Here is a 24,179-nt window from a genome sequence, read left to right on the forward strand (position 1 = left end):
TCTCCATTCCATCCACTTGGCTCCTGAGGATGAAGCATTACCATACCAGGTACTTAACACAGCATCCTTAGGGACTGGTTACAGCACATTACTAATGTTCTCTTATCATACTTATGCTGAATGCCGCCGCTGTTTTACCCCAGCGTAGCGTGGCACAGCCGTCAGATAACTGAGACAACCCAGTGTTCGTTTACTTCCACAGCCTTGTTCAAGCGCAGGCCACTCATTTGTAAAACACGCGTACTGTATCTTTTTCTCAAAGTCGCTGACCTCCCTCCTTCTGTCTCCCTCTCATCTTTTTTATCTCCCTCGGTCCCTGTCTATCTTTCAACCACTGTTTCACCCCCCCCCCCCCCCCCTTCCCTTCCCCTCCATTTCTCCTCTTCCCTCTGCCACCCAGTTCCAGGCCGTTAAATGAGCGGGCTTATCTAAGCCTAATTGGTTTAAGGGCAAACAGAAATAAGCAATGGCTCTGTAAGTAGGGGAGAATTACTGCTGCTGTTGGCAAGAACCATCCGCACACCACGGAGAGAAGCCGAGGAGGAGAGAGGGGAGACAAGAGAGGGGAATGGGGAGATTAGTGAAGAGAATTATGGAAGAGAGAGCGAGATAGAGAAATGAGCGAAGAAAGGGAGATGTGGAGGAAAGCAGAGGTGAAGATGCTGGGGAGAAATGGGAAGAGAAGACAAATGAGGGAGAAACAGAGCACTGCACATGCTTCTTTTTCTAATGGCATGCAAATCCCCGTCTCCACTCTCCTCTCTGTTAGCCCTTTGCTTTAGGTCTGACTGCCCCTTCCAGAACTTGTCGGCAAATGCATTTCTCTTTGCAGAAATCATGCGCATTTGTGTGTGTGTGCGCGCGTGCTGGGTAGCAGTGCCTAGAGTTTAAATCCAAAAACTCTAAAGTTTTAATGATGAGAGCAGGCATATACCACCTTATCTATAATTTTTACCTTTATTTAACCAGGCAAATTTTTAAGAACAAATTCTTATTTACAATGGCACATCCCTGTCTTGAGAACAACCACACCTCCTTTAGGTGAAAACAAGCACTGTAAAAGTGACAAGTCGGTATGTGTCTGTGTCAAACACTTCATCACAGTACTAGCAGACTCAGACAAAACATGATAAAGTTCCCTCTAGGGTGCCTTTCCAGTGGACAAAATATGAAAAGGTGCAGTCTAGGGTGCCTTCCAGTGGATAAAATATAATGCACTGCCAATAAAGGCTGCAAAATAGTTGTTTTACTAGTCTAAACCAAATATTGGAACTGTTTCACCATAACTGCATCAGACGCCAGTGCCCTTTTTATTTTTTTTTCCTCCCCTGCCCATCAGACAGCCACAGGTTAGTTAATGATGTTACTGAGTACATGATGTGTGTCGATTGTGCCTGCAGATCAAAGTGAATCAGAAAGGAGTCTGTGTGATGGTGTAACTAAAGTTTTTACTGTGAAAAAATATGAGCCCACCATAAAACACCTGCTTTTAGAATGGAGTTTGGTTCAACAGCACCAAAACAGCAAAAATAAAGTACCTCAACAATATAAAAAGTGACATACATCTGAAAAACATTATCTGAAGAGTGATTAAGATAGTTGAATAAGTCAGGTCCATCCAGCTTGATGGAGGCAGACTGAAAGGACCCGTTTTTCTTTAATTTTTTCTACGTAACGACGCTGATCTCCTAATAGCTAAACAGATATCATTTTCTTATTTTATGTGACTGAGATGGCACAGACCTCGGACTCAGAGTGGTTGTTTTCACCCATAAAGGGGCAGCGACATGACATGATTCATCCATAACCAACTTTACACTTTGATCCTCATTCAGACACACAATCGCATACTTTTATAATACACACACCACTGCATACTCAAGCTTCAGCTCATTTTTCTATAATGATTGGCTGTCTCATCCATCCATACTCCTCCTTATGGCTTTCTTCCCACAGTTCATCAATTCATCAATGCTGTGAGTGGTGTTTACTATGGGTGCATGCACAGAAGATCAAATAATTTGTTCAGGTCACCGCGAGTGTGTGCCCATATGGTCCTTACTCTAAAGTTACAAACACACACACAGATCTCTGAGTCTTTGTGATTAGCGGCTGACTTGGACTCGTAATAAGATTAAGAGCATCAGGAAAGGCAGGGATAATGTGGTCAATGGCTCCACACTCTCTTTCACACACACACACACACACACACACCCTAACACACAAAAATTGAAAGAGCAACAGATTGGAGTTCAGATCAGTGAAGATTTTAACCTGCCCATGGGACAACCTCCTTTCAATTAGCGACCCAAACAAGGAAATCACTTTCATCCTTGTTACCGAGGTAACTCAGGGGCCAGCTCCCTGCCCATCTGTTTCTTTCTCATCCCATCTTTTTCAGAGGAGAAATCCCACACCCCTTCTTTCCTCTCCTCCACTCATCTATCTGGATTGACATTTCTGCTGTCATTTCACACTGGGTAAACATTTGAACCTCAAAATATCCATCCACACAAGAGGTAGCAATTTGGGCCTGGGCTTGGTATCCTCATAGCTGTGTGGAAATCTGATGAGCACAAACAAGAAAGCCGCCGCCGAATTACAGAGCAGCACAGCCTGCCTGTGCTGGGAACAGTCCAGGAGCAGAGTTGTGTAAATGATTAAAGAGAAAAGCTGCATGTGAGAAAACTAATTTTATTTGTGCTTCTAATTTACTTATGAAGGCTTTTTGTGGAGTGGATACAGACATCCATGGGAATCTGGTGTGTTCCTGTTTATGTGTTTTATAGGAGAGGATGAGCTAATGGACACTAAAATGAGAGAAGACACTATATATCCAAGATGCTGCCGGCATATCCATCCAGAAGCCTTATGCGTCTGCTGAGGATACAGCACAGTAGTGTTCAGTCCCCAGGGTCCCACAGCGGAAATGAAAAACATGTTTAACTGAGGAGATATTAGCTACTAGTGACACTATTCTACTTGTCCACAAGAGAGAGTATGTGTGTGAGAAAGAAAAGAGGAAATAGGAGGAGAAGCAGAAAGACAAAGCCAGAGAGAAGGGAGATGGAGATGGATGAGGAGGAAAAATACAGAGACAGACTGAGAAAAGGGGAGAGGCTGTTTTAACAGAGTGGTTCCAAAACTGAATGAGAGAAATTTAGCCCACCATAAAATCCAGATTACAGGGAGAGTTTAAATCAGTGCAATCCACAATCTGGGAGAGTTTGCCTCAGCAATTCAAAATGCCACAGACTGATGCTCAGGGGCTTGTAGTAATAGTATTTTATATGTACCATTTAATGAAAAAACGTGACGGGACTCCTGCCGAGAAACTCATTTCTTAGGGGATAATGAGAATCTACAATAACACAATTTAGACAGCCCCGTGCTTCCCGAAAGAGGAAGACTAAAGAGTGAGAAAAACAGATTTGAGCTACTACTGAACCACCGTGCGCTGCTAAAACATTTAACCCAGACAGAGTATCATTCCTCTCATGGACACCAGTGACAAGCAGCGGAGCGGGAGCACCGCCGCTCCGAAATAAAGGGATAAACCACGGCAATCTGCTGCGATCCACGTGTATGACATCCCTGTATCCCTACATGCCGGAGGCGCAACGCTGCCCAACAGAAGAGCGTTGCGAGCATCCCCAGACACAGCGCGTCTTTGGAAAAGGAGCATTTAAGTATAATCCCAATCTCTTATTTACCTTCCATCGCAGAAGATGTGACGACCAGCACGCATAAAAGCGCAAACAAATCCACTGTCATGGCAGAAGGGTAGTCTCCACAGCCTGTCCCCAAATAACCAAAGACGCACGGCGCGCGTCAAAAGAATCCCTCCTCAGTTGTCAGCGCGGTACTCCAGCAGATAGCCCGTGTTGTGAGTCACATTTCAAGCCGTAGTAAACAATGTGTGACAATCAGCAGCACTAGGGGAAGGACGGAGTGTAAGGGGCTGAGGGGTGCGAGGAGGAGGAGGTGGTGGCGGCGGGGCAGGGTGGGGGGGTACCCGACATTGCCTGCTCACAGCCCCATTAGACCGCCGGGGCCAATAGCCGACCGGGAGCTGAAACTCACCAACCAATCAGCACACTGCCGCTCCGCCCACCTCGCATTGTCAAAACACAAAACTTTTCCTTGACCTATTTGAAGCGGCGTCCGCTGCACTGAAGGGAAATAGCGTCACCACTCGGGTGATTGCGGCTACTGCAGCCCAGAGCACACATCAAACCCGAGCCGGCTCCCATGGGAGACGATCTGAAGGGCTGCAGACCTGCTCAGTGCTCCGTCAGGCTGCAGTTCAAAGTGATGCTGCTGTTGAACAGTTTATTAAACTCTGTGATGTCCCATATGGCTTTCACACTTAGCTGAAAGTATGTAATACAGTGAGTATTATTAAAACTTAGTGGATTCAAATTTTAATTTAGAAAAACTACAAGGATGTCTCCCACAAAAAGACAACTGAGCGAGGCATTAGGGCTGCAGTCAGACTGTTTTCATTATCATTTATTCTGACAATCTCTGTCTTGATTAGTTGTTCCATGTAATGTCAGAACATGGTGAAGAATGTTCTCTCCCAAAACCCAATGTGACATCCACAATAGTCCTGTTTTTTCCACAACACAATGATATTCAGTTTGCTGTCATAAAAGGCTAAAGAAACCAGAAAATTTAGAGGCTGAAGTCAGAAAATTTGGAATATTTTTATTCCTTTAAAAATGACTTTAAAAATTATTAATCAATTATTAGGATAGTTGACAGTTAATCAATTAATTGACCAGTCATCACAGCTATACTGGGCATTTTTCTCTATTTTCATAACTAAACAACAGCCTGACTAAACTCCCCCAACCCAACTCTGCCATGGATCATCCACTGATAAACAAGATCTATTTTGATGCATTTTTATGCACTCTGGAACCTCATTTACGTTCAAACTACCTGTCTTAATCATTGAAAAAATTGTAATATAATGTGTGCCTGAAAAACTGTTGTTTCCTTTCCAAATTAGGGGGGACTGGGGGCAGTTGCAACACTTTTTGTATTTCTCGCCACTACTCAGAGATTATGTGGACTAGAGCAACCAAGTCTGTGTGTATTAAACTTACATCTGTCTGCTAATTACTCACACCATTAATATGACTACATATGACATATTGATCACAACAGTCATTTGAAAGGAGGAAGTCAGATGTTGCAAGTGACCCCACAATCGGGGGCAGTTGCAACTCATTAAAAATACACTAAATTTCATTAATTAACTTTTTCTTTTTGTCTCAATAGACATAGTATTCAAGAACACATTGCTGCAACTGTACCCACTCAATCAGCCATGACAGAACATCATTTGCTAGCTAGCATATTGACTTAGATGCATGCTAAACATGTCACATGTCAAGTAAGTTCTGATTAATTCATACAAAAGGTTAGATGTTAGTGCAGCTGCTTCAGACTCAACTATTTACCCAGAAGAAAATCTTCTCATTTCCATTTTTCCTTCACAGTGACTGTGTGAGCTAGCTAGTGTTTGGCATTGTAACCCCATCAATTAATAAAATCGACAGACCTGTTGGTCAATGAGTATTTCCACATACTGGCCTTGTCTAAGTTGTGTTCACTGAAGACACAAAATTACAACACCGCCATTATCTTTAGTGACAAACCGCTCAATTAGATGAGGGCTATTATAGAGGGAGAATTATTCCGGGTTAAATAAAACCTTCGGCCTTGGCCCATGTTGCTAACCATTCATTTTTCTAAACGTCTGAAGTCTGCTAATACATGGTCTGGCACCTTCACTCTCCCATTGTGGTCAGACAAGAGCAAACCCCATTTGCAATGAGAATGTTCTTTAATAGCTTCAGCAAATTCAACTGCACCTCCTAATGATATTAAACAGGCACCGCACATCAGCTCCCCCCTCTTGCCCTGTCACCCCTTTTGTGTGAGCGTGTGCTGCAACAGATGGTACACACAATGGGCTTTTCCCCGCAGGGACACGGAGGACCGGGGTCTGCCTCAATAGAGGAAGGGGGCAGTTGCCGCCCTACAGCCCAGAACCAACCACCTGTCTTGGGCTAGATATGTCCCCCTAAGTCCCTGGAGCTGAAGAATTGGGATGGAGCTGTTAATCTGGATCCTGAGTAGGCCTGGTTACACCCGGGGCCACTGTGTGGCCTAATACTGCAGTGCTGTCCCTTCACAGCACACTGGCCCAGATACTTTTTACCTGCTTTACTTTCATGGACTTAATGAATGGGTCGAAGAGCAGGGTTTTCAAAATATCATGTAGCTTACAACATGAACAGTTACATTTTATTGAACAGTTAGCATGTGTGGATCTTAAAGTCCCCTTTTTTTTTCTTGTTCCTACAGTTGGAGCTTCTCTGTACATAATGATGCATGTGCAGAGATTGACATTAGAAGTCTGTTTTCTTATGCATCTGCTGAAACTGGAAAGTTTCCCAGTGCTCATTGAAAATCTGATTTTAAGTGGCAGACCTACATTTTTGTCCCATGCAGTAATATATGTATGAAAAAAAGGAAAAAGGAGCAAAATGTATTTTAGCCATTTAAAAAAAGTCCACTTAAAAAAGAAAAAAAAAACTTTATCAGTGAACACTGTATTATTAATATTTTCACTGCTTTACCTTGCCATGAAACAGGTTTTTCTGATGGGAAACAGCTGTTACATAAACCAAATATCACTCTCTCCAACAAACCAAACTCCACTGGTGAAGTACATAATTTTGTGAGAGTTGTTGGTCAACCGCTGCCTTGATCTTAGTTTGTTTATGTTCATGTGTGACTTGTGAATCAGAACTAGCCTTCTTTTAACACACAATAACACAAACAAACTAAAAGATCGAAGCAACAGACCAGCACTGCAGGGAGTTTAATAGGTACAGAGAGAGTGATAGTTGGTTTAGATAACATAAAAGTCTGCCTGACACCAAGTTAAAGCAGCTAAAATATTATAAATATAGTACAGTAGTATAGCACACTCAAACTGATATTGATTTTATTTGGTGGGCCTTTTTTTAATGTGTTTTTTGTTCACCCCATCCATGGCAGTTCATTGCTGAGCTTCCATGCTGGTACTCCTCTCTGCTTCTCCAAACTGGGGGGCATGCCGACCACCATCCATTGTGGGTAATGGATTGACTATGGAAAAGTACCTCATACAACCCTACCCGTTAAATAATCCAAACTCTCCACACTTCACTCTTAAGTATGTGCAGCTTTTTGTCCAAACAAGCCTGAGCTGTTTTCACTGCATTTATCTTTTCTGGCCCTTTGCAATTCAACTCCTAACCTTTACAATGACAAAAATCAAACACATAGTAAATGAAAAGTGACTCACACTTAATAAATGGTTGTTCCAACTGTGGCAAAGGCCGGCAGATGAACTGGGGCAGACACAGTGCTCCAGGAGCATCAGGCAGCGGTTGCTAACTTGGGAAAGCAGTTGATGAGAGCATTTGTCATTTTTAATGGTGTGGCGAGGAGTGGCGCTATAGTGTGACATGGCACAGCACAGCATGGCCCCCGGTGCTGGCTGCTTATGTAGGCCTATGATAGCCACCTGGCCTTATTTTTCACCGGGCCAGTCATCATCACCTATGACTCCACAGGTCATCTCCGAATACAGGAGCAACACGGAGCAATCTGTCCCTGTTTGCTGTCCACACCCTGGGGGTGGGTGGAGGGGAGGCAGGGGAGGAAGGAAGGAAGAGTATGAGGGGAGGTAGGAACAATAGTGCTGCTGCTGTAGCACATCCTCCCTCACAATGCACACAGAGACAAATGCACGCATACGATAACACAAATGTGCGTGCAGTCGCTCACCCACACAGCACTCTGATAATGATCCACACAAAGCCACACAAGCACTTGCCTACTTCAGCTCAAGAGCCTCAGCCCAATACCAATACTGAGCCCAAACACATTGTAGAGAGCCTCTCATTCTCTCTGCAGCCTGTTTTATTTTTTTTTTCTGTGTGGTTAAGCCTGCGAGTGTAGCATCCCACCTCTATTTTGTTTTCTTCATCGCTCCACTCATCTATTTCTCCATTCAAGACCCGATTCAAGACAAAACAAAAAGGCAACCTCTCCAGGTGGGGTATTCTCCGACTTGTATTTAATTAAATGCTTTTTTTTTTTAATCCTCTGCGTTCTTTGAGTTGACCCCAAAGTTATTTCACTTTTGATCTGTAAACATCCAACCCGCTTCTGCCTCTCCATGACCAGTGTGCCATGACCTTTACATTTCTCCTCTGTCTCCTGTTTCCTGATTCCCGTTTGGCTTCTAGAAAAAAAAAAAAAAGAAAGAAAACATTTGCTCTGTTTTCAATGGAGACAGGCAGGAAATACAAAATGATGTGTGGCTTGTTCTGTGTGCTGCCAACAACACTGAGAATAGAGTATACACACGGAAGACCTTTCAGGATGAAAAGGCGAAGTGCATTTTATGGGGCGAGCAATATTTACTCAAACACACACTCATTATTCTGATATGTGATGCAGTGCGTAAGAAAGGTATAGTTTGTGATAGGAAGACATACACACCAAAGTAGATGGATGATTGTAATGGCACAGAATGAGAAGGACAGAAACAGAAAGAGATGTTTCCCAGAGACCGTGGAAGCTGGGAAGGTTTGTCTGGTGATGAATATGAATGCATGAAAATGAAATGCCTAAGTCAATATGGAGACAGTGCAGGGACCCAGGTGACAGAGGAGTGCAGTGCTACACCCACCCTGGGGGGATAGACTGGTTATTAGGCTGGGCTTTAGCTTCATCCATCTTCAGGAGTCTGGGCGCTGGCCATTGACAATATGAGTACAGAGCCAGGGCTGAATACAGATGTGCTGTGGACCAGTGTTCCCCAAATAGAGGGTCAGGACTCACAAGTGAGTCCCAGCCACGGTCGTACTTTCTGGGTCATGGCTCAAGAGAGGCGTCAGAAAATAGGTTCATTGTGGGGGATGCATGAGGTTGGTTAAGTTTGCCACAAAATGTATTTTTTACAGGGTGCACAGGCAAAGGCCAGAATAAAAGTTACACTGCAAAGTGAAACTCAAAAAAAAATTAGGGTTGGGTACCATTCATATTGGAACCAATATGGTACAGATACAGGAAATTCCTAGAATTTGGTAAGTACATTTTTTGGTGCTTAAGTCTCTTTATAATGAAAAAAATTTCATTTTTAATTGAAAAAAAAAATAGACTCAGACTGTAATATTTCCCAGTTAACAGTATACAATCAGCTAAGTCTTTGGCCATCATAATAAATCTCAAACACTGTTGTAGCATACTAAATATCATTGTTGGTCAGTAGCTCATTAGCTAATGCTAGTAAAAATGCTAAGTTAATGTAAACCAAGACGGTTAAAAAAAAGCCCAGTTATCACTAACAACAACTTATCCAATGAGCTAATTAATAACCTGAAGTTGTTGGTGCCTCACTTAATGTTGGTCATGGAGGGTTACAGTAAGTCACACTGTTTTAGACGTTAGTTGCAGGTGTGCTAACATTAGCTGCATCTGCTGCAGGGGACTTAGTGCAATCTTTAGTCTTAAGACATACTATTTACATGAATGTATCATTTATATATTATATTTAGTATTTTTGTATTTGGTTGGACATGTGCTCTGGTCAGCTTTCCGTTTCCTATGATAAATGCTGCAGCATGTGTGCATGTGTTAAACTTTTCAAAACACCTATGTCAAGTTTTGACAGGCTTATGATCACTTTCAGCTTGCTATTGCCCTGACTCACTGTGATTTGAATAAGCTGCAGGGGTTACGTCACACTTTTTCTCACAATTCTTCATGACTCTTTCACCCAGATGTGCTCCCAGGTTGCGAAATTTGGCACAGATTGATTTAGAGTTAATTGGGACTCCATATTATGTAATTTGGTTTTAACAGGTATGATTGCTTTGTACTGTGCCTGAGTACGATTGCTCCCTCTCTCCGCTCCCCAGCCGATCAGCTTTCACATTAGTAATGTTGTTCTGTACCTGAGTACACTTGCATCATCATCAACACAACTTTTGTTTATGCCGTTGCTATGGTGCCTGCCACTCACAAGATGCCAAAAGCAGTCCACTTCCTTGTTTGGTACGGTTAGCTTTCACACCTGACGTAAACCGTACTCAAGTACTCATGAACCGTATTCCAGACCACTGTTAAAATGGAGCCAAGCAGGGATCAACAAACTGTGCCTCAGTATGGTACACAGTGTTGACACTAATCAAATGAACTGGACTTTGGGGTCAAGTGTACTTGGATCTGGGCCCAGAGGCATCAAGTTCTGTACCCAACCGTGCTAAAAATGTAAAGCTGTGAAAAATTCTTGCTGCCTGCTAGCCAGTTGCATTCAACCACATGTCTATAAAAAATTTCAAGGTTAGAGTTATGCCTGTGGTAAAAACCCATATAAGAAATAAGATGTTTTTGTGAGTTTCAAGAGTGGAACGAGTCTCTGACAGTAGGTCAGGCAGGGAGACGGGGCAGGAGCTAAATACAGCACTCTCATTAATCTGCCAATGATGCCAAGAGTGATGGTACCTGTCCCCTGCTATCAGCACACAGACACTTCAGAGACATTCATTGCACTTCTCTGACACACGGAGAGCCACATCTGTACGAAAGCAGAAACAGGCGCACAAACAAAACAGACATGAAAATACCTGTGCACACACACGGAGAACATATTTAATAAATGTTTATGTTTTTGCACAGGAAAGGGAGAGAAGAAGGAGAAGAGGGATTACACTCCATTTCTCCTTGCTGAGATGCAGTGAAAGCATTATTTGTTTAAAGTATAGCAGTTTGATTAATAAGTCGTTAGCTCGCATTCATTCTATTCAAGATTCAAGCTCTTTAGTTACCATTAATCACAACAGCACAATGAGGAGATTCTGCTCAGCGTTGAATGAGTAAGAGCATCATTATAGCTTGCTCTTCGTCAAGTGTGTGTGTGCGTGTGTGTGAGACAGAGATTGACTGAGAGTTCATGTGCGAGAGGCTATGCTCCTACTTGTATTTACTCTTTTGCATGCATGCGTGTGTGTGTGTGTGTGCGTGTGCATGTACTCACACTCAAATGTGCATGAGTGGTGTGTCTGACTCGAACACAGAATGATGGATAATGGATCGGTGCATCCCCCTCCTCAGTCACTCCACGCTCTGTCAGCTGCCATAGGGTTTTCTGTTGCAGACAATGTTCTAGCAGCGAGCTCCCAATCCATCTCCTGAAAGGTGCCACCAGTCCAAAAAAACACACAAAATCACATAAAATCCAACGCATGAACCATAAAATCAGGCTTGGGGAATAATGAATGATAATGATATAATTAGGATACAAAAAAAGGTAACTTTAATCCATTAAAGTTACACATAAAAGTCACATTACAGATAGTAAAAATGGGTCTTTTAGCAGGATTACATTTTTAAAATACGTTACAATAATGATATACTATCATGCAAAGTGTGGACACATTACAACACTTCATGAGTCTCACAGCACCATTCTGCTCTGAATGAAACCAGCAAATCTTTCAGTCAGCTCATTATCATGGACTATATTGGAAAATATCCTTCACCAGGTGAAAATTTCAACATCAGTTTGTCTTTAAAGCAGAAAAGAGGGACAGCATCACAGGACACTGACAGCTCTGCCTTCAGCTGTGAAAACACTGACCTTGCGAGGCAGCTGGATTCAAGAATCTATCTTGCCGGGCTTCAACATCCTTTTGTGCCCTTTTGGTGACACAAGGCTTTGCTCAGTGGAGGAGATGTTTTTGCTCTTCTCCTGACCAGCTTTGGCAAGAGTTTGATCTGAATGGTTAAAGTTAGCTCCAGTTAGACTCATCCAATCACCTGCCAAGTGTTTTTTTTGTTTTTTTGTTTTTTTTGAAAGCGCTTGCCCTTTTCCAAAAAGTTTCTAAGGACAACTTCCCCGATGGTTCTTTGTAACAAACCATCTGGTGTGTCAGGTTGTGAAAATACTGTCATCACCCAAGGACTCAACAGCTAAATAAAAAAAAATTTACAGGTAAGATTAACCACTAATGCTAGCTTCTCAGACCAACTGCTAATGTTAGCCAGACAGACCAAACGCTAACATTACACACAATAATCTCTAATGTTAGCAACACAAACCAACTGCTAACATTAGCAACACAGAACAACTTCCACTATTAGTTACACAGGCCAAGTGCTAACATTACACAGAACAACCACTAACGTGAGTGACACAGACCAAATGCTAATGTTAGCAAAACAGAACAACCGCTAATGTTAGCTACATAGATATACTGCTAACGTTCTTTACTCAAACTGTTTCAACTCTGGGTTGAGCTAGCTTAGCAGAAGCCAATAACAGAACACTCACAACCACACTGGTACCAAGGTTTCCACAATGTTTGTCTTTTAATAAAATGAAATATACGTCAATCTTATCAAGCATGGTTGTGCAGCTACTACTTTATCATGCATGAACAGGCCACACATACCCTAAATGCCATGCATGTGTTGAGAGGCCAAAGTAGAAACATCTGTCTGTCCGTAGCATGAGTGCTAAACAACCTAACTCATGAAAACATGTATCTCATGAAAACTGTATCTTGGCAGTATAGTGTGTTTTAATGGAAGATTCTACTATTTCAACTGTTACAGTACACAGAACAACAGCTAATGTTAGCTACAAAGAAATACAGTTAGTTAGCTAACCTTTACTACCACCTCAACTACTACTACAACTAAGAAATATTTGGAAACTGCCTGTGGCGATGCTGGTGACCAAGATGGCGTGGGGGGAAAAAACAGAAGCCGCTGACCAGAATAATTCTCTGTCAGTTTAGCTGATCTTTGAGTGTTAAGTGTATGAAGAGCATATTTAACGTGCATTCACACACACCGAAGGAAGGAACAACATTATATTAGGCTGAACAGTTTCACCATATTTGGTAATGAGGTAATCCAGAAGTAAGGGAAATTAATGAGATTACATTACTTTAATATTGTAATACTTGGATGAGGTTACTGACTATTTTTTTTAACAGATAATTAGTAATTGCATCGAAATACATTTATAAAGTTACCTCACCTATAACAATTCACTGATTAATTGTTTTCTCGATGGCTGTGGTGATTAGAATGCGTTCATTTTCTTGTGATTAGGGAGCTCTAATCATAGATGAGGTTAATGGGGTTCTCATTCTATTCACTTGCAGCATTTAAGAAAGTTTCCTATTAACGACGTGGCCTCGCTCCCTCTGGTGTAATACACCTTTCAATTTATGCAACAACCTTTCCCACTTCTTTCACAAGAGGTGCCTTGACAACAACAACATTTGACACATGGTAAATTGTTTTTTTTTTTTTTTGTATCCCCGAACATGTTATCATGGGCTAGTCGACTGGGGAGGCTCATAAAGTAGTTTTCTGGCCACAAAAAGCAACATTCAGGAGGTGGACTTGTTAATGAGGAAAAACAAAACTAGCCTGACAGCTCATCACTTTATGTCAGCTCCCAGTGACAGCCTATCCCACTCGTTCCCCGTCGACTTGTTTGTTTCACAGGGACACCATCAAAATGCATCCCTCCGTCTCCTCCGCCCTGTCTTTTTCTCCCCTCCCTGGCCTGTGACAGATAGTTCGGTACAATCTATCAACCTCAGTCTGCCTGCCTCAGTCAGGGCCAGTGCTTTGTACAGCCACGTATGGACAGGACGCGCGCACACACAACGGCCCGCATCCCTGAGTCCGTCACGCTAAATGGGATAAACATCTGGCGGTGGAGAGGGGGAGAAAAACGGAGGTCAAATCAATCTGCCCTCTGTCTGCCGTACACTGATCCCCTGTCATAGGATGACCCCTGCAGAACCCAGCAAATGAAACTCCAGTGCTGCATTTGAATACAAAGAGCGTAACTCCTCAGTCAGGCTGGAACAGTGGACGAGATGAAGTCAGTGGTGGACTGACGTGTTTGTTCAGATCATTATATTAACTTAAAGGATGCTGGAATGAGTGTGACAATAAGTAAATCATTATTATAATAGCTACCGTTAATCCTATGACTGGAGCACCCACATACCTCAGAGGTATACTTCATGTCTCACAGGTGCTTTATTCTATCAATTTTTTTATGACTGACAATCTGTGTGTTCCTCATGCCTTCATATCATTGTCCTGCACTCCTGTTTTAATTAGTGCTTTTTGCAAAATACAAATGTATTAGGCACCTCAGTCAAAAGCACTCAGTTACGCCGATGCAGTTTTAATAGACGGAACTATTTATTGATTGAGCTTGTGTTTGCCAGGGGCCCTAATTTAATCACACACTGTCAGGCAGGGTAGGGGCATTCTGTCAGTCATTTTGATGGAGACAGACACAGATGCAGCAGACGCAGATTTCCTCTTGTGCTCTATTTTCGTTCCACACGATATGCAAATGAACTGTAACTTTCCTGAAATAACAGTAATCTCTTTTTTTTCTCCTCTTCCGATGACGTTAGATGCATAACTAATAACAATGTAAGAAAGAAATAGGTTAACATTTTGCTATAATGGTTGTTTGTCACAGTTGTTTCTTCGAGTCCTTGTAGGTTGAACACACAATAAGTCAATTCCGCAACTTGACATCTCTCATATTAAAAGAATAACAAAAGACGTAGTTTGATGATGTCATGAGGTAGCGTGGGATCATGGGAGTTGTTATTTTCACTTTTAAACAACCACAGCAGCTGATGAAAATGTGTTGACATGACATGTCCACAGATGAGGTGATATTAAAGTTTTATTCATGTCATGGCCAACTTCGTTCTTCACTCTCTGACATATCCTGTATTTTCCGGCTAACAGGAAATGCACTGTTACCTTGAATGAATTACGTATTTCTGTGTTTTAACATTGTGAAAACATTTGTCACAATGTAAGTGTATGACTCAATAAAATATATAACATATGTCTCACATTTTTCAACATTTTAATGCAGAGTCCTTACATGTTATAGCTTTAAGTATGAGTGTTTTTAAAAATGAAGTGGAACTTTCCAGCTAATGGTGTTTTTCCTTTAAATACAATTATCCTCTCATATGTATTTTATCTTCTATTAATGAAGTAAGCACATGTATCTTCTTACTATTTCCTCTACTACTTACCTGACTGTAAAATCAATATAACTGACACGCATTTAAATATACAACTTAGTGGCTATTACCGGAACAACATGAATGGAACTTGTCTGTTGTTGTTTACAGTGCAAACCGAGGTCAAACTTTGCCTAAAGGGGTGATCTTGTCTAGTCTAGATAAAAGGAAAAAAAAAATCATATTCTCACTCACTTTCCTCTCTTGGAGTATATAATTTTAGTTTTATTTGACCAGGTTTGTGCTTGATTATTAGGAATGCAAATAGAATTTAGAAATTCAACAACATCACTGGGACACAGATTAGTAACAGTAGAAGTTGTGCAGTTGGAAGTCGGAGCCCCATTACTCAAAGCCTCAGTGTGCATATCTCTTTAAGTCCAATTAATTTAATTATCTGAGACAGATTCAATGTAATTAAAGTTGTGTTTGTTTTGCTTTGCGATTTTGGATGGTCTTTTCTTATTACTTGCTCTGCCAGCTAAGTGTTATAGTTTGTGATTGCATTTTAGTTTTTCAATTCAGCGACGTGATTTTATATTTCATATTCAGTTTTCCAATTTGTGATTTTATGCTGCACCACGAGGTCACTAATTTCCAATTAAAAATATGCACCTGAGTTTCTATCACACAACACCAGTCTGATACGTGTAGTCACACGCAAATACTTGTGTGATGGTGACTGTGACGGCAGAAAAACAAAAGGATTCATAAAATGATGCACAAGCCATCAATAAATGTCATAACAGCGGTGCTCAAAGCTTTTTGCTCGGTGGATTGAAAGTGTAAAATGATACTTGGCCATGGGACAACAATGCACTTGGACATTTATTATTTAGATAATGACCTCATTTCACACACACACACACACACACACACACACACACACACACACACACACACCTCTGCACAACAGTTATCCAGTCACACACACATGCAAACAAACAATAGCGCCGAGTTAACACGACGACCTTCTGATATTAACATTGACCTTTGAAAGCAATCTTTCCTCCCAGCATGCATCATCAGATCAATAAACATTGCTGCCAGGTGATGCACGCAGCATTATCGGCCTGTTGCAGGCTCACACACGCACACACACACACGCATTCATACACGCACACACATACGCAACAAAGCCCATGTCAAATCCTAAATGTCAAAACCTTGTGCTGCACACAGAATATGTGTTATATCAGTAATTACCACTGTAATACAGAGTCTCAAAACATTATCAGTCAGCACTGACTTGTTGACCATTAATAATTGTTAATCAGCGTTTTGTGTTATGTGGTTAGAAGCAATGAGGACAAGTGAGAAAAGCAATTAACGGTTCCGATCTCATCTCCCTCACTGTTTTACTCCTCTACATTTTTCCACATCTGACTTTTTTTCCCCTGTCATTTTGCCCTCTCCTTATAGTCTGCACCCCCGCCACATAAATGCAGGTGGCTCAGCCAAATCTCCCCGTTCTTGGTTCAATCTCCTTATCCAATCAGAAGCGGACCCCATTACCACACAGTTTCCTAGTCAATGATTTCTCATTTAGACCACACTCCCCAGATCCTCAGCTCATTGAGGGCTTGATGGATGGCCTGTCGAATATGCATATGTGTGTGTGAGTGTGTGTGCGTGAAGGTGTGTGTGTATGTGTGTGTGTGTGTGTGTGTGCAGAGAGGGTTTGCCTGCCCCATGTGAGGACACAAAACAGGCGGAATGAGGAACCAGATTTAAGGACCGTTGGGTTACAGTCCCCCAGCACTCCCGAAAAAGTTCAAATTTTTCACAGTGACAGCAACTTCAAGTGCTCGTTTGTTGCAAGACAGTGTATAAATAATCCACAAAGTATAATAAGTGGTGGCAACAAGTCTACAATATATCTACCTTATGATATATTTTTCAATCCACATAAAAATAATGATCTTATACAGATCTCTCCTTATGAAAAAATCATGCTTTCGGATTTCTGCAAAACATCACCTGCGGTCTCGCCCATCCATATGTTAAAGGGATAGTTCAGATAATTTGATGTGGGGTTGTATGAGGTAATCACCGATAGCCAGTGTATTAACTACAGTAGATGCTGGCCGGCACGCGCCCGGTTTGGAGATGCACCAGCATGGAAGTAAAGGTTAGCAACTAAAGGTATCTTAGCCTCTTAAATAAGGTCCACCTTATAACAACAAAGTCAGTTTAAGTGTACGCAAATATAGAATATTTTCACCACTTTATTTTGCCATCAGACAGCCTTTTCCAACAGGAAACCAAAGTTATAAAACTCTCACTGAATGACCTGAACTCTGTGGGAAAAACACAGAACACAGGAGTTACTGGTCTACCACTGCCTCGCTGGATTCACTGAAGACACAAACACAATAATACAAACAAAGTAACACATCGAGGCAGAGGCAGATCAGAAACTCACTCGTTCTGCATGATAAAATTATCCATTGAGTCTGGCTGGTTTGGAGAAAATGATTTTTGTCTTATATAATGCTGGGTTTCTCTCCGGAAAAGGTTGAGTGGTGAAAATATCCTAAATATCACGCACATGAACTGATAATGGCTTTTTTAGGTGGTCCTTTTTTTTTAACTGGCTAAAATCCATTTTGTTTCTGACCCTGTCAACAGCAGTTCATTGTTAGTCCATCTGCTTCTCCAAACTGGGAGGGGTGCCAACCACCATCTACTAAGAACCTCATACAACCCCACATCAAATCATCTGAACCATCTCTTTATTTTGTTCTGTTCCAACTCTGGGCTTGCAGCGACATGGGACAGTCAAAGCATTACCCCAAAACTTTCTCCACTTTTCCCACTGTCTCACAGTTCTGCTGGGAAATGCAGCTGTTCAAATCTTATCAAGAATTGAGAATTGAGTTCTGTCCCAGTTCCATACTTCATACAAATACAAAGCAGATTTTAAGTATGTAGTTTACAGATAAGTCGCTCCTCTTTTCAGATACGCAAACTTCTTCAGATTTTAATGTGAACATATACGAGACTTGTGTGTTTATGTATAACCGAACTCATGACTTGCCTTGACCTTTCCACAGTTTTTTCCTCAGACATATTCTACAACTCATATTCTACAAGACTTGTCTGCATTGTGTTTTGATGTCTTTGGACGTGATCTCTGTTTATTTCAGACAGAAAGAGAAAAATAACAAAATCCTCCAGTTGATTGTGATCATATAACTCGAAAAAGGCCTCTAATTAGCAAAAATTATCAAAGGTTTATAACACATCTTTTCATTGGCATCTTTATGTCTGTCTGTGTGTGTGTGCAAATGAACAACATGTTCAAAATTGTCAGTACCTATACAGAAAAAAGCTTGATTTTTGAGCTTGCTGTTGAGGTACAGATCTACCACAGTGCATTTCATAGACGAAATGGAAGAGCGGCTGAATGCTGAGAAAATGTAATTAAATCAGACGGATCGTGGTGAGACAACTCAAGGATGTAAAAGAGTATGGATAACAAAGAAGTATTAAATCTTTTGCTTTCGTGAGGTTTAATTGTCAGTGAAGTCGCAAACATGTTCCTGTTCATACAAAACTTGTTTACTAACAATAATATGACACATATATATTACATACTAAATATAACAGACCTTTTTTTCACAGCAGCTATTTTGACATGATATGATAAAGTATACACAGGTGTTACCAATGATACTAGTTAAGGTTCGCTCTCATTCATCTATCATTGGTAACACCTGTGTTTACCCCACTGTTTCTGTGAAAAAGGTTTGTGGTATCAACTTGTGACACAATTAGAGACTCAAACTCAGGCCAACTGTAACATAACTTGTGCTGGTTGGCATAAAGAGAACAGGCTGGATATAAAACTCTCAAGTCACTGTAACTCGGTGTCAAATACTCTGAAACGGATCTGAAATTCACCCAAAATGCCTGTATGCCACAGAGACCACAAGAAACATAATTAAGCCTTTACTTGTGTCTGTTAATTTACCAGGTCCTTTAATTACAGAAACTTTTACTTTAAGAAATGTCACTGTTTGTCTGCTTCATTGCTTTGTGCAAGTATCTGAAAATGAAGCATAGCTAATGTGAGATACACATGGTGTCTCATTTTAATGTAGCAGTTCAAGAGCTTAAACGCACACCATGCAATTTCTGCTAGGGGTCTCTGAATGAAAACAATAACAAAAGATGGACCTTGATGATGTTGTGAAGTAGCGTGGGATCATGGGGGTTGTTGTCTTGATGAAAATCAAGCTGACATGACCCAGACAGAAATCCTGTCCTCAGACGAGGTTTATGTATTAAACTTTTATTCAAGATAAATTTAATCAGGTTCGTCCTTCCTCACTCTTTCATGTGTCATCTGGTATTTCTCATGTTTTCCTAGAAGTTACAGCAACTAGCGGGGATAAACAATCAACACGTGTACATAGACGCCTCGTCGACTGCTTCATCGATTTCATAATTTCATCATTTTCTGGATAAAAAAGCATTAAATTTCTAAACTGAGTTCAGCGAGTCATGTTATATTCATGGGTTTGGGATCTAAATGAAGAATGAAAATTCTTATTTACTCCACATAGATCATGAACCTTTATATATAAAAATGACTTACTGAAATCAGTTGAGAAATCTCAATGTTACAGTGCTTTTTACCAGAACAAGTGCCCCTGTTTACTTGTCTTTGGTTACAAGCCAGTCTTGCTCCGTCCCTCTGTCCCCGTCGATGTTGACGTGCAATCCCAAGGCCAATGTATATATGTCTGTAGGGTGGAGGGGATATGACACCACTGGCAGGCGACCAAATGAAACGCAAATAACAGATTTCTCTGTGTTAGAACGAAAACCTTTGGGATAATGTACATACACGGCTCATAAGTCTAGTCATATTTAGACATTTTAAAGCGGAAATGCCACATATTACACCTTTAACACAGTGGCTTATCTTCTTCCTTTTTCCTCTCAGACGGACAGACTGACAAGTTCAGCAGACTGGCCTCCCTCCAGATCTCCCACCACTCCCAGCTGAACTCTGGACAGGAGCAACATGACAACTGAGAAGGTCGAGGGTCAGAGGTTATTATGGATTGTTCCAGGTCACAGAAGATGACTTAAGTCTCATGGGTTGCTCAAATGTCAGCTGGATTCATGAAGTGTCATCGGAAATCTTTCCAAGCTGCTGGAAAAGTGTGTTGACACTGTAGCCTTTGTGTTAATTATATCTTTGTGGTGTTTTTCTCCTTGTGTGTGCAGCATGTTACTGTTGCTGTTGGTAGAGCACTGCCGCTTCCCAGCACTGAGTGAAAACACATCCTGTGGTGCCAAACAACACTTGATTTACCGCTATGTTTAGCCATGTGGTGATGCCACAGCGCCACCTGCTGATTAAAATATGTCATTGCAATTAGACACAGCTACACTCAAGTTTACCCTGTAATAGAGAGATGGAGGAATTCAAGAGGCTGATGCTCGAAGAGCACGAACAGAACTCCTCATTTGGATACATGAGTCATATCTGGAAGTAATGGAAGTTATGTAGAAGTTTATTTCAAACAAGATGTCTTGACAATAGGGGTGGGAATCTTTGGGCACCTGCCGATCGATTACAATTACAATTCAGGGGCTACGATTCGATTATAAAACAATTGATGCATCTTTAATTTATGTATATTGATGCACTTTTTCACAACACACATTACTTTTTCTCTCACTCTTAGTTCCGCATTATTTAGAACCTTCTGTATTACTTTAATTAACAGATTTAAATAATCGAAATTTGGACGTTTGTGAATCGATTCAGATTCGTCCACGTCCGAATCGCGATGCATCTAAGAATCGGAAATTTCCCCCACCCCTACTTGACAACATGTGAAGAGAATCTGATGTCATATCAATCTTGTGACTTGGTGACATATTTTTTAGGCACAAATGCAAAGTAAGTTTTGACTTTGTTCAAACTTGGGTTGTTCATGTTTTTTAAATATATAATATCTTTACTGAACTGTCAAGTTCAGCATATGATACGGTAAAAATAAAGGAAACCTTCTGTCATCATAACAAAATAATACAGGCATGACCTCCCTCTCAATAGGTTGATACAGTCAATATTTCAATAGTATATGATAAGGATGCACCGATACCGATATCGGTCCGATACTGTCCTCACGTACTCGTACTCATAAAACTACTTCGATATCCAACAGCCGATACCACGTCACGCAAAGCAGAGGCTTGATACATGTAAACATGAACCGCCATGATGCAGAGTTCAAGGTGTTTGCTGATACTTACCCTTTTTTGGTCGCGTCGTCATCATCAGCCAGAGACTCGCTGTCCTCGCTGTCATCCATTAATGACCGCAGAGACTTTGGAAACTGTCCATAAAACTCCATGTAAGTCCATGTAAAACTGAAGTAAATGCACAGAGAGCAGCTGCAGACCGCAGCCAGCCGCTGTTCAGTAAATCCCGGCGGGTGTAAACTAGTTGAATGTCTCTGCAAATTAATCCGAAGACGAAGAAAAAACATCCTTTCTTCGTAATAAGCTGCTACAACTTCTCTTTGTGTATTTATTCTTCACCAAAACGGCTTGACAACACAGGACACGCAACTTTCACAGCAGGATAAACAAAACTGTTGCACACATGGCCCCACACTCATACCTGTCCCCCGTAAACAATGACAGGTAGGAACTAATTAGCTCTTAGACAAGAGGGACATGAAGAAGAAGCGTAAATACTACACATGTAAATGTTTCATTAAAATACTAGTTAAATAATAGAATAATATATAACACAATTTATAATAGTAAACAATTCTGCAAGTTCATAATAATGTTAGGAAATTATTATACTGAAATATACACAGATAATAATAATAATAAGGAACACAAAATCAGTAATGTAACTTACTACAAACTAAAAATGGAATATGTATAGTTAACTATGGTTACACTTGTAGCAGGAAACAGCAACAATGATTTGTTACATTTAAAATGTGACCATGTAATTAAAAATAAAACATGTTTTAAAAGTTATTGTAAGAATTTTAATGGCATTATTAAGTGCTTGTATTGGAACTCTGTAAGTACTAGTAGTGATATTGAATAAATTACTAACAAATATGCACATATAACATATAAAAGACCAGGTAGGTAATTCTCAGATCATTTTCACTATATGAGTGCATTTTTCTTGTTGTTTATAATTTGAATAAACTTTAAGTACTGTTAAGTTCCAGCCTGACAGTTTCAAATAATGGGTGAGACCTTGCAGAATGTGGCTTTATGGATGTGAAATTTCCCCCAGAGAAATAAAAGGCTGATAGTTTACTAAACTTTCTTATTTCTGCTTTCATAATATAGTCCATCCTTGGTCTCCAGCTCAATTAAATTTGTTTTTAAACAAAAGTAATCCTCAATTTTTGCAACAACCATAAAGTTCATAAAAATATGTTTAGTTGTTTCTTTTTCATTTGTACAAAATTCACATTTATTATTAATATCCACAGTTTTTGATACGACTTTGTTGGACTTGGTTTGTTATTCTTAATGTAGTTTGCTAATGTGGGCAACCACATGATGTGGAAGCTGAGAAATCAATTTTAATGCATTTTTAATGTAGAAAGTAAATTTTCATCCATTGTATTGCCCCTGTGAAGTGATTTATATTTTTCCCCTCAGTTGGTGAATTTTCCTATTGTTGAATTACCACTGAATCCCACATGATGATCCTTTATTAAAGTAGTATTTCATTTAGACAAAAGGCATTTCAGTAGAGCAGTAAACCACGTCATATTCTTTGGTAATTAAAATTGATGTACAAAAACAACATCTTCTGAGTTTATATTTCCCCCCCATTGCCTGACACAAATAATATTCATTTTTGTGTTGTGTTTTTGTCTCCAATTTGCAGATCTAATTCAACAATATAATATCATACATCAGAGATTATGCAAAGTAATGTCTAACACTTAGCGCTTACCTTCTTCTGCTGTTTCACAACGGCACAGACTCAGAACAGCTTCTGTGCTCTTCTGTGTGCATATGACAAACTGCAAACTGCACCCACATCTAAGCGTCATAAAAACCTGAATGCATTTCTGATTATCAGTGTGTTCTGGTCTCATCCTGTTGTTTATAGATGCAGGAGCTTTTAAGCTTGAGATCAAGATGATAAGCTAAAAACTTACCTGAAAATGGCACCAGTGAATGATTTCATCTCATCACTTGACTTCCCATCACTCTTAGAATCTCTGTGTGTGTCTGTGTGAGTTTTGTATGATAATATGTCTCTGTTAAGTTGTATGTCTGCTAGCCTTTACAGTAACAATGCCAAAACCCAGCGTTTTATAGAGCCAAGTGATCCCAACTGTCGCCATCCACCACACAAGCTCACTCAGAAAAGGTAATACTGACCCCCAGTGGTGACAAGTGGAGACAAAATCCAACCCTGAAGTGCACAGCTGAAATTCCATAAATCAAGGGACTGACTCAGCTACATCTGTCTGTCTTTCATAGGCTCTATTAGCAGGCTCAGTTTTAAAGCTGAAGCTACTGGTATCATATGAAACTAGATGACCTACGGCGACATATATTTGAACTGTCTGAATACACCTCTATTTGTTTTAGGGTCAGTCTGGAGTTCATCTTAACAAACGTTGTGGAGGGCCTGGAAATCACTGCTGACAGAGAACCAGAATTTATCAGATATCAGGGGCCATACTCAAAAAACTCTCAACTAAAAAGCTCTTAACATTACCAAAAAAAATGTTCTAGCAAGGAGTCCTGCATTAAGAACGATTTAGGAAAACTTTCATAGCAACTCTGAGCAAGGAAGAGAGACAAACTTTTATTTTAGGTATGACCCATGCTTTTAAATAATCCTATTGGTTAATCCAGTGAAGAAAAAATGGGATAGTGGACATCAAATGGACAGTGAAATCAATAGAATTTAGTCTCTATTACGATATGGCATGATTACTAATAATATTTAAGAACATCTCTGTCAAATAAATTGTAAGCAAT

At 40.5% G+C, this 24,179-nt stretch overlaps 1 protein-coding gene and 1 long non-coding RNA gene across 3 annotated transcripts in view; both read right to left on the bottom strand.

Annotated features, from left to right (window-relative positions):
- Positions 1-3,965, bottom strand: part of ephb1 (EPH receptor B1) — a 219,758-nt gene extending 215,793 nt beyond the window's left edge. For both annotated transcript variants that reach the window (XM_084732571.1, XM_084732570.1), the window contains exon 1: positions 3,714-3,965. In XM_084732571.1, the coding sequence (XP_084588697.1) occupies positions 3,714-3,774 (61 nt within the window). In that variant the 5' untranslated portion in view covers positions 3,775-3,965. The remainder of the gene's footprint in view (positions 1-3,713) is intronic.
- A 4,044-nt stretch (positions 3,966-8,009) lies between these two features.
- LOC146317605 (uncharacterized) lies at positions 8,010-21,673 on the bottom strand. Its single transcript, XR_014771706.1, has 3 exons — positions 21,447-21,673; positions 11,114-11,267; positions 8,010-8,314 (listed from the first exon to the last, which is right to left on the bottom strand). It is a non-coding gene; the product is annotated as an uncharacterized LOC146317605 (long non-coding RNA).
- Between the last annotated feature and the right edge of the window lie 2,506 nt (positions 21,674-24,179).

The sequence above is a fragment of the Lutjanus erythropterus genome, chromosome 12, assembly GCF_056507025.1.
Source record: "Lutjanus erythropterus isolate fLutEry1 chromosome 12, fLutEry1.hap2, whole genome shotgun sequence".
Taxonomy (NCBI): Eukaryota; Metazoa; Chordata; class Actinopteri; order Lutjaniformes; family Lutjanidae; genus Lutjanus; species Lutjanus erythropterus.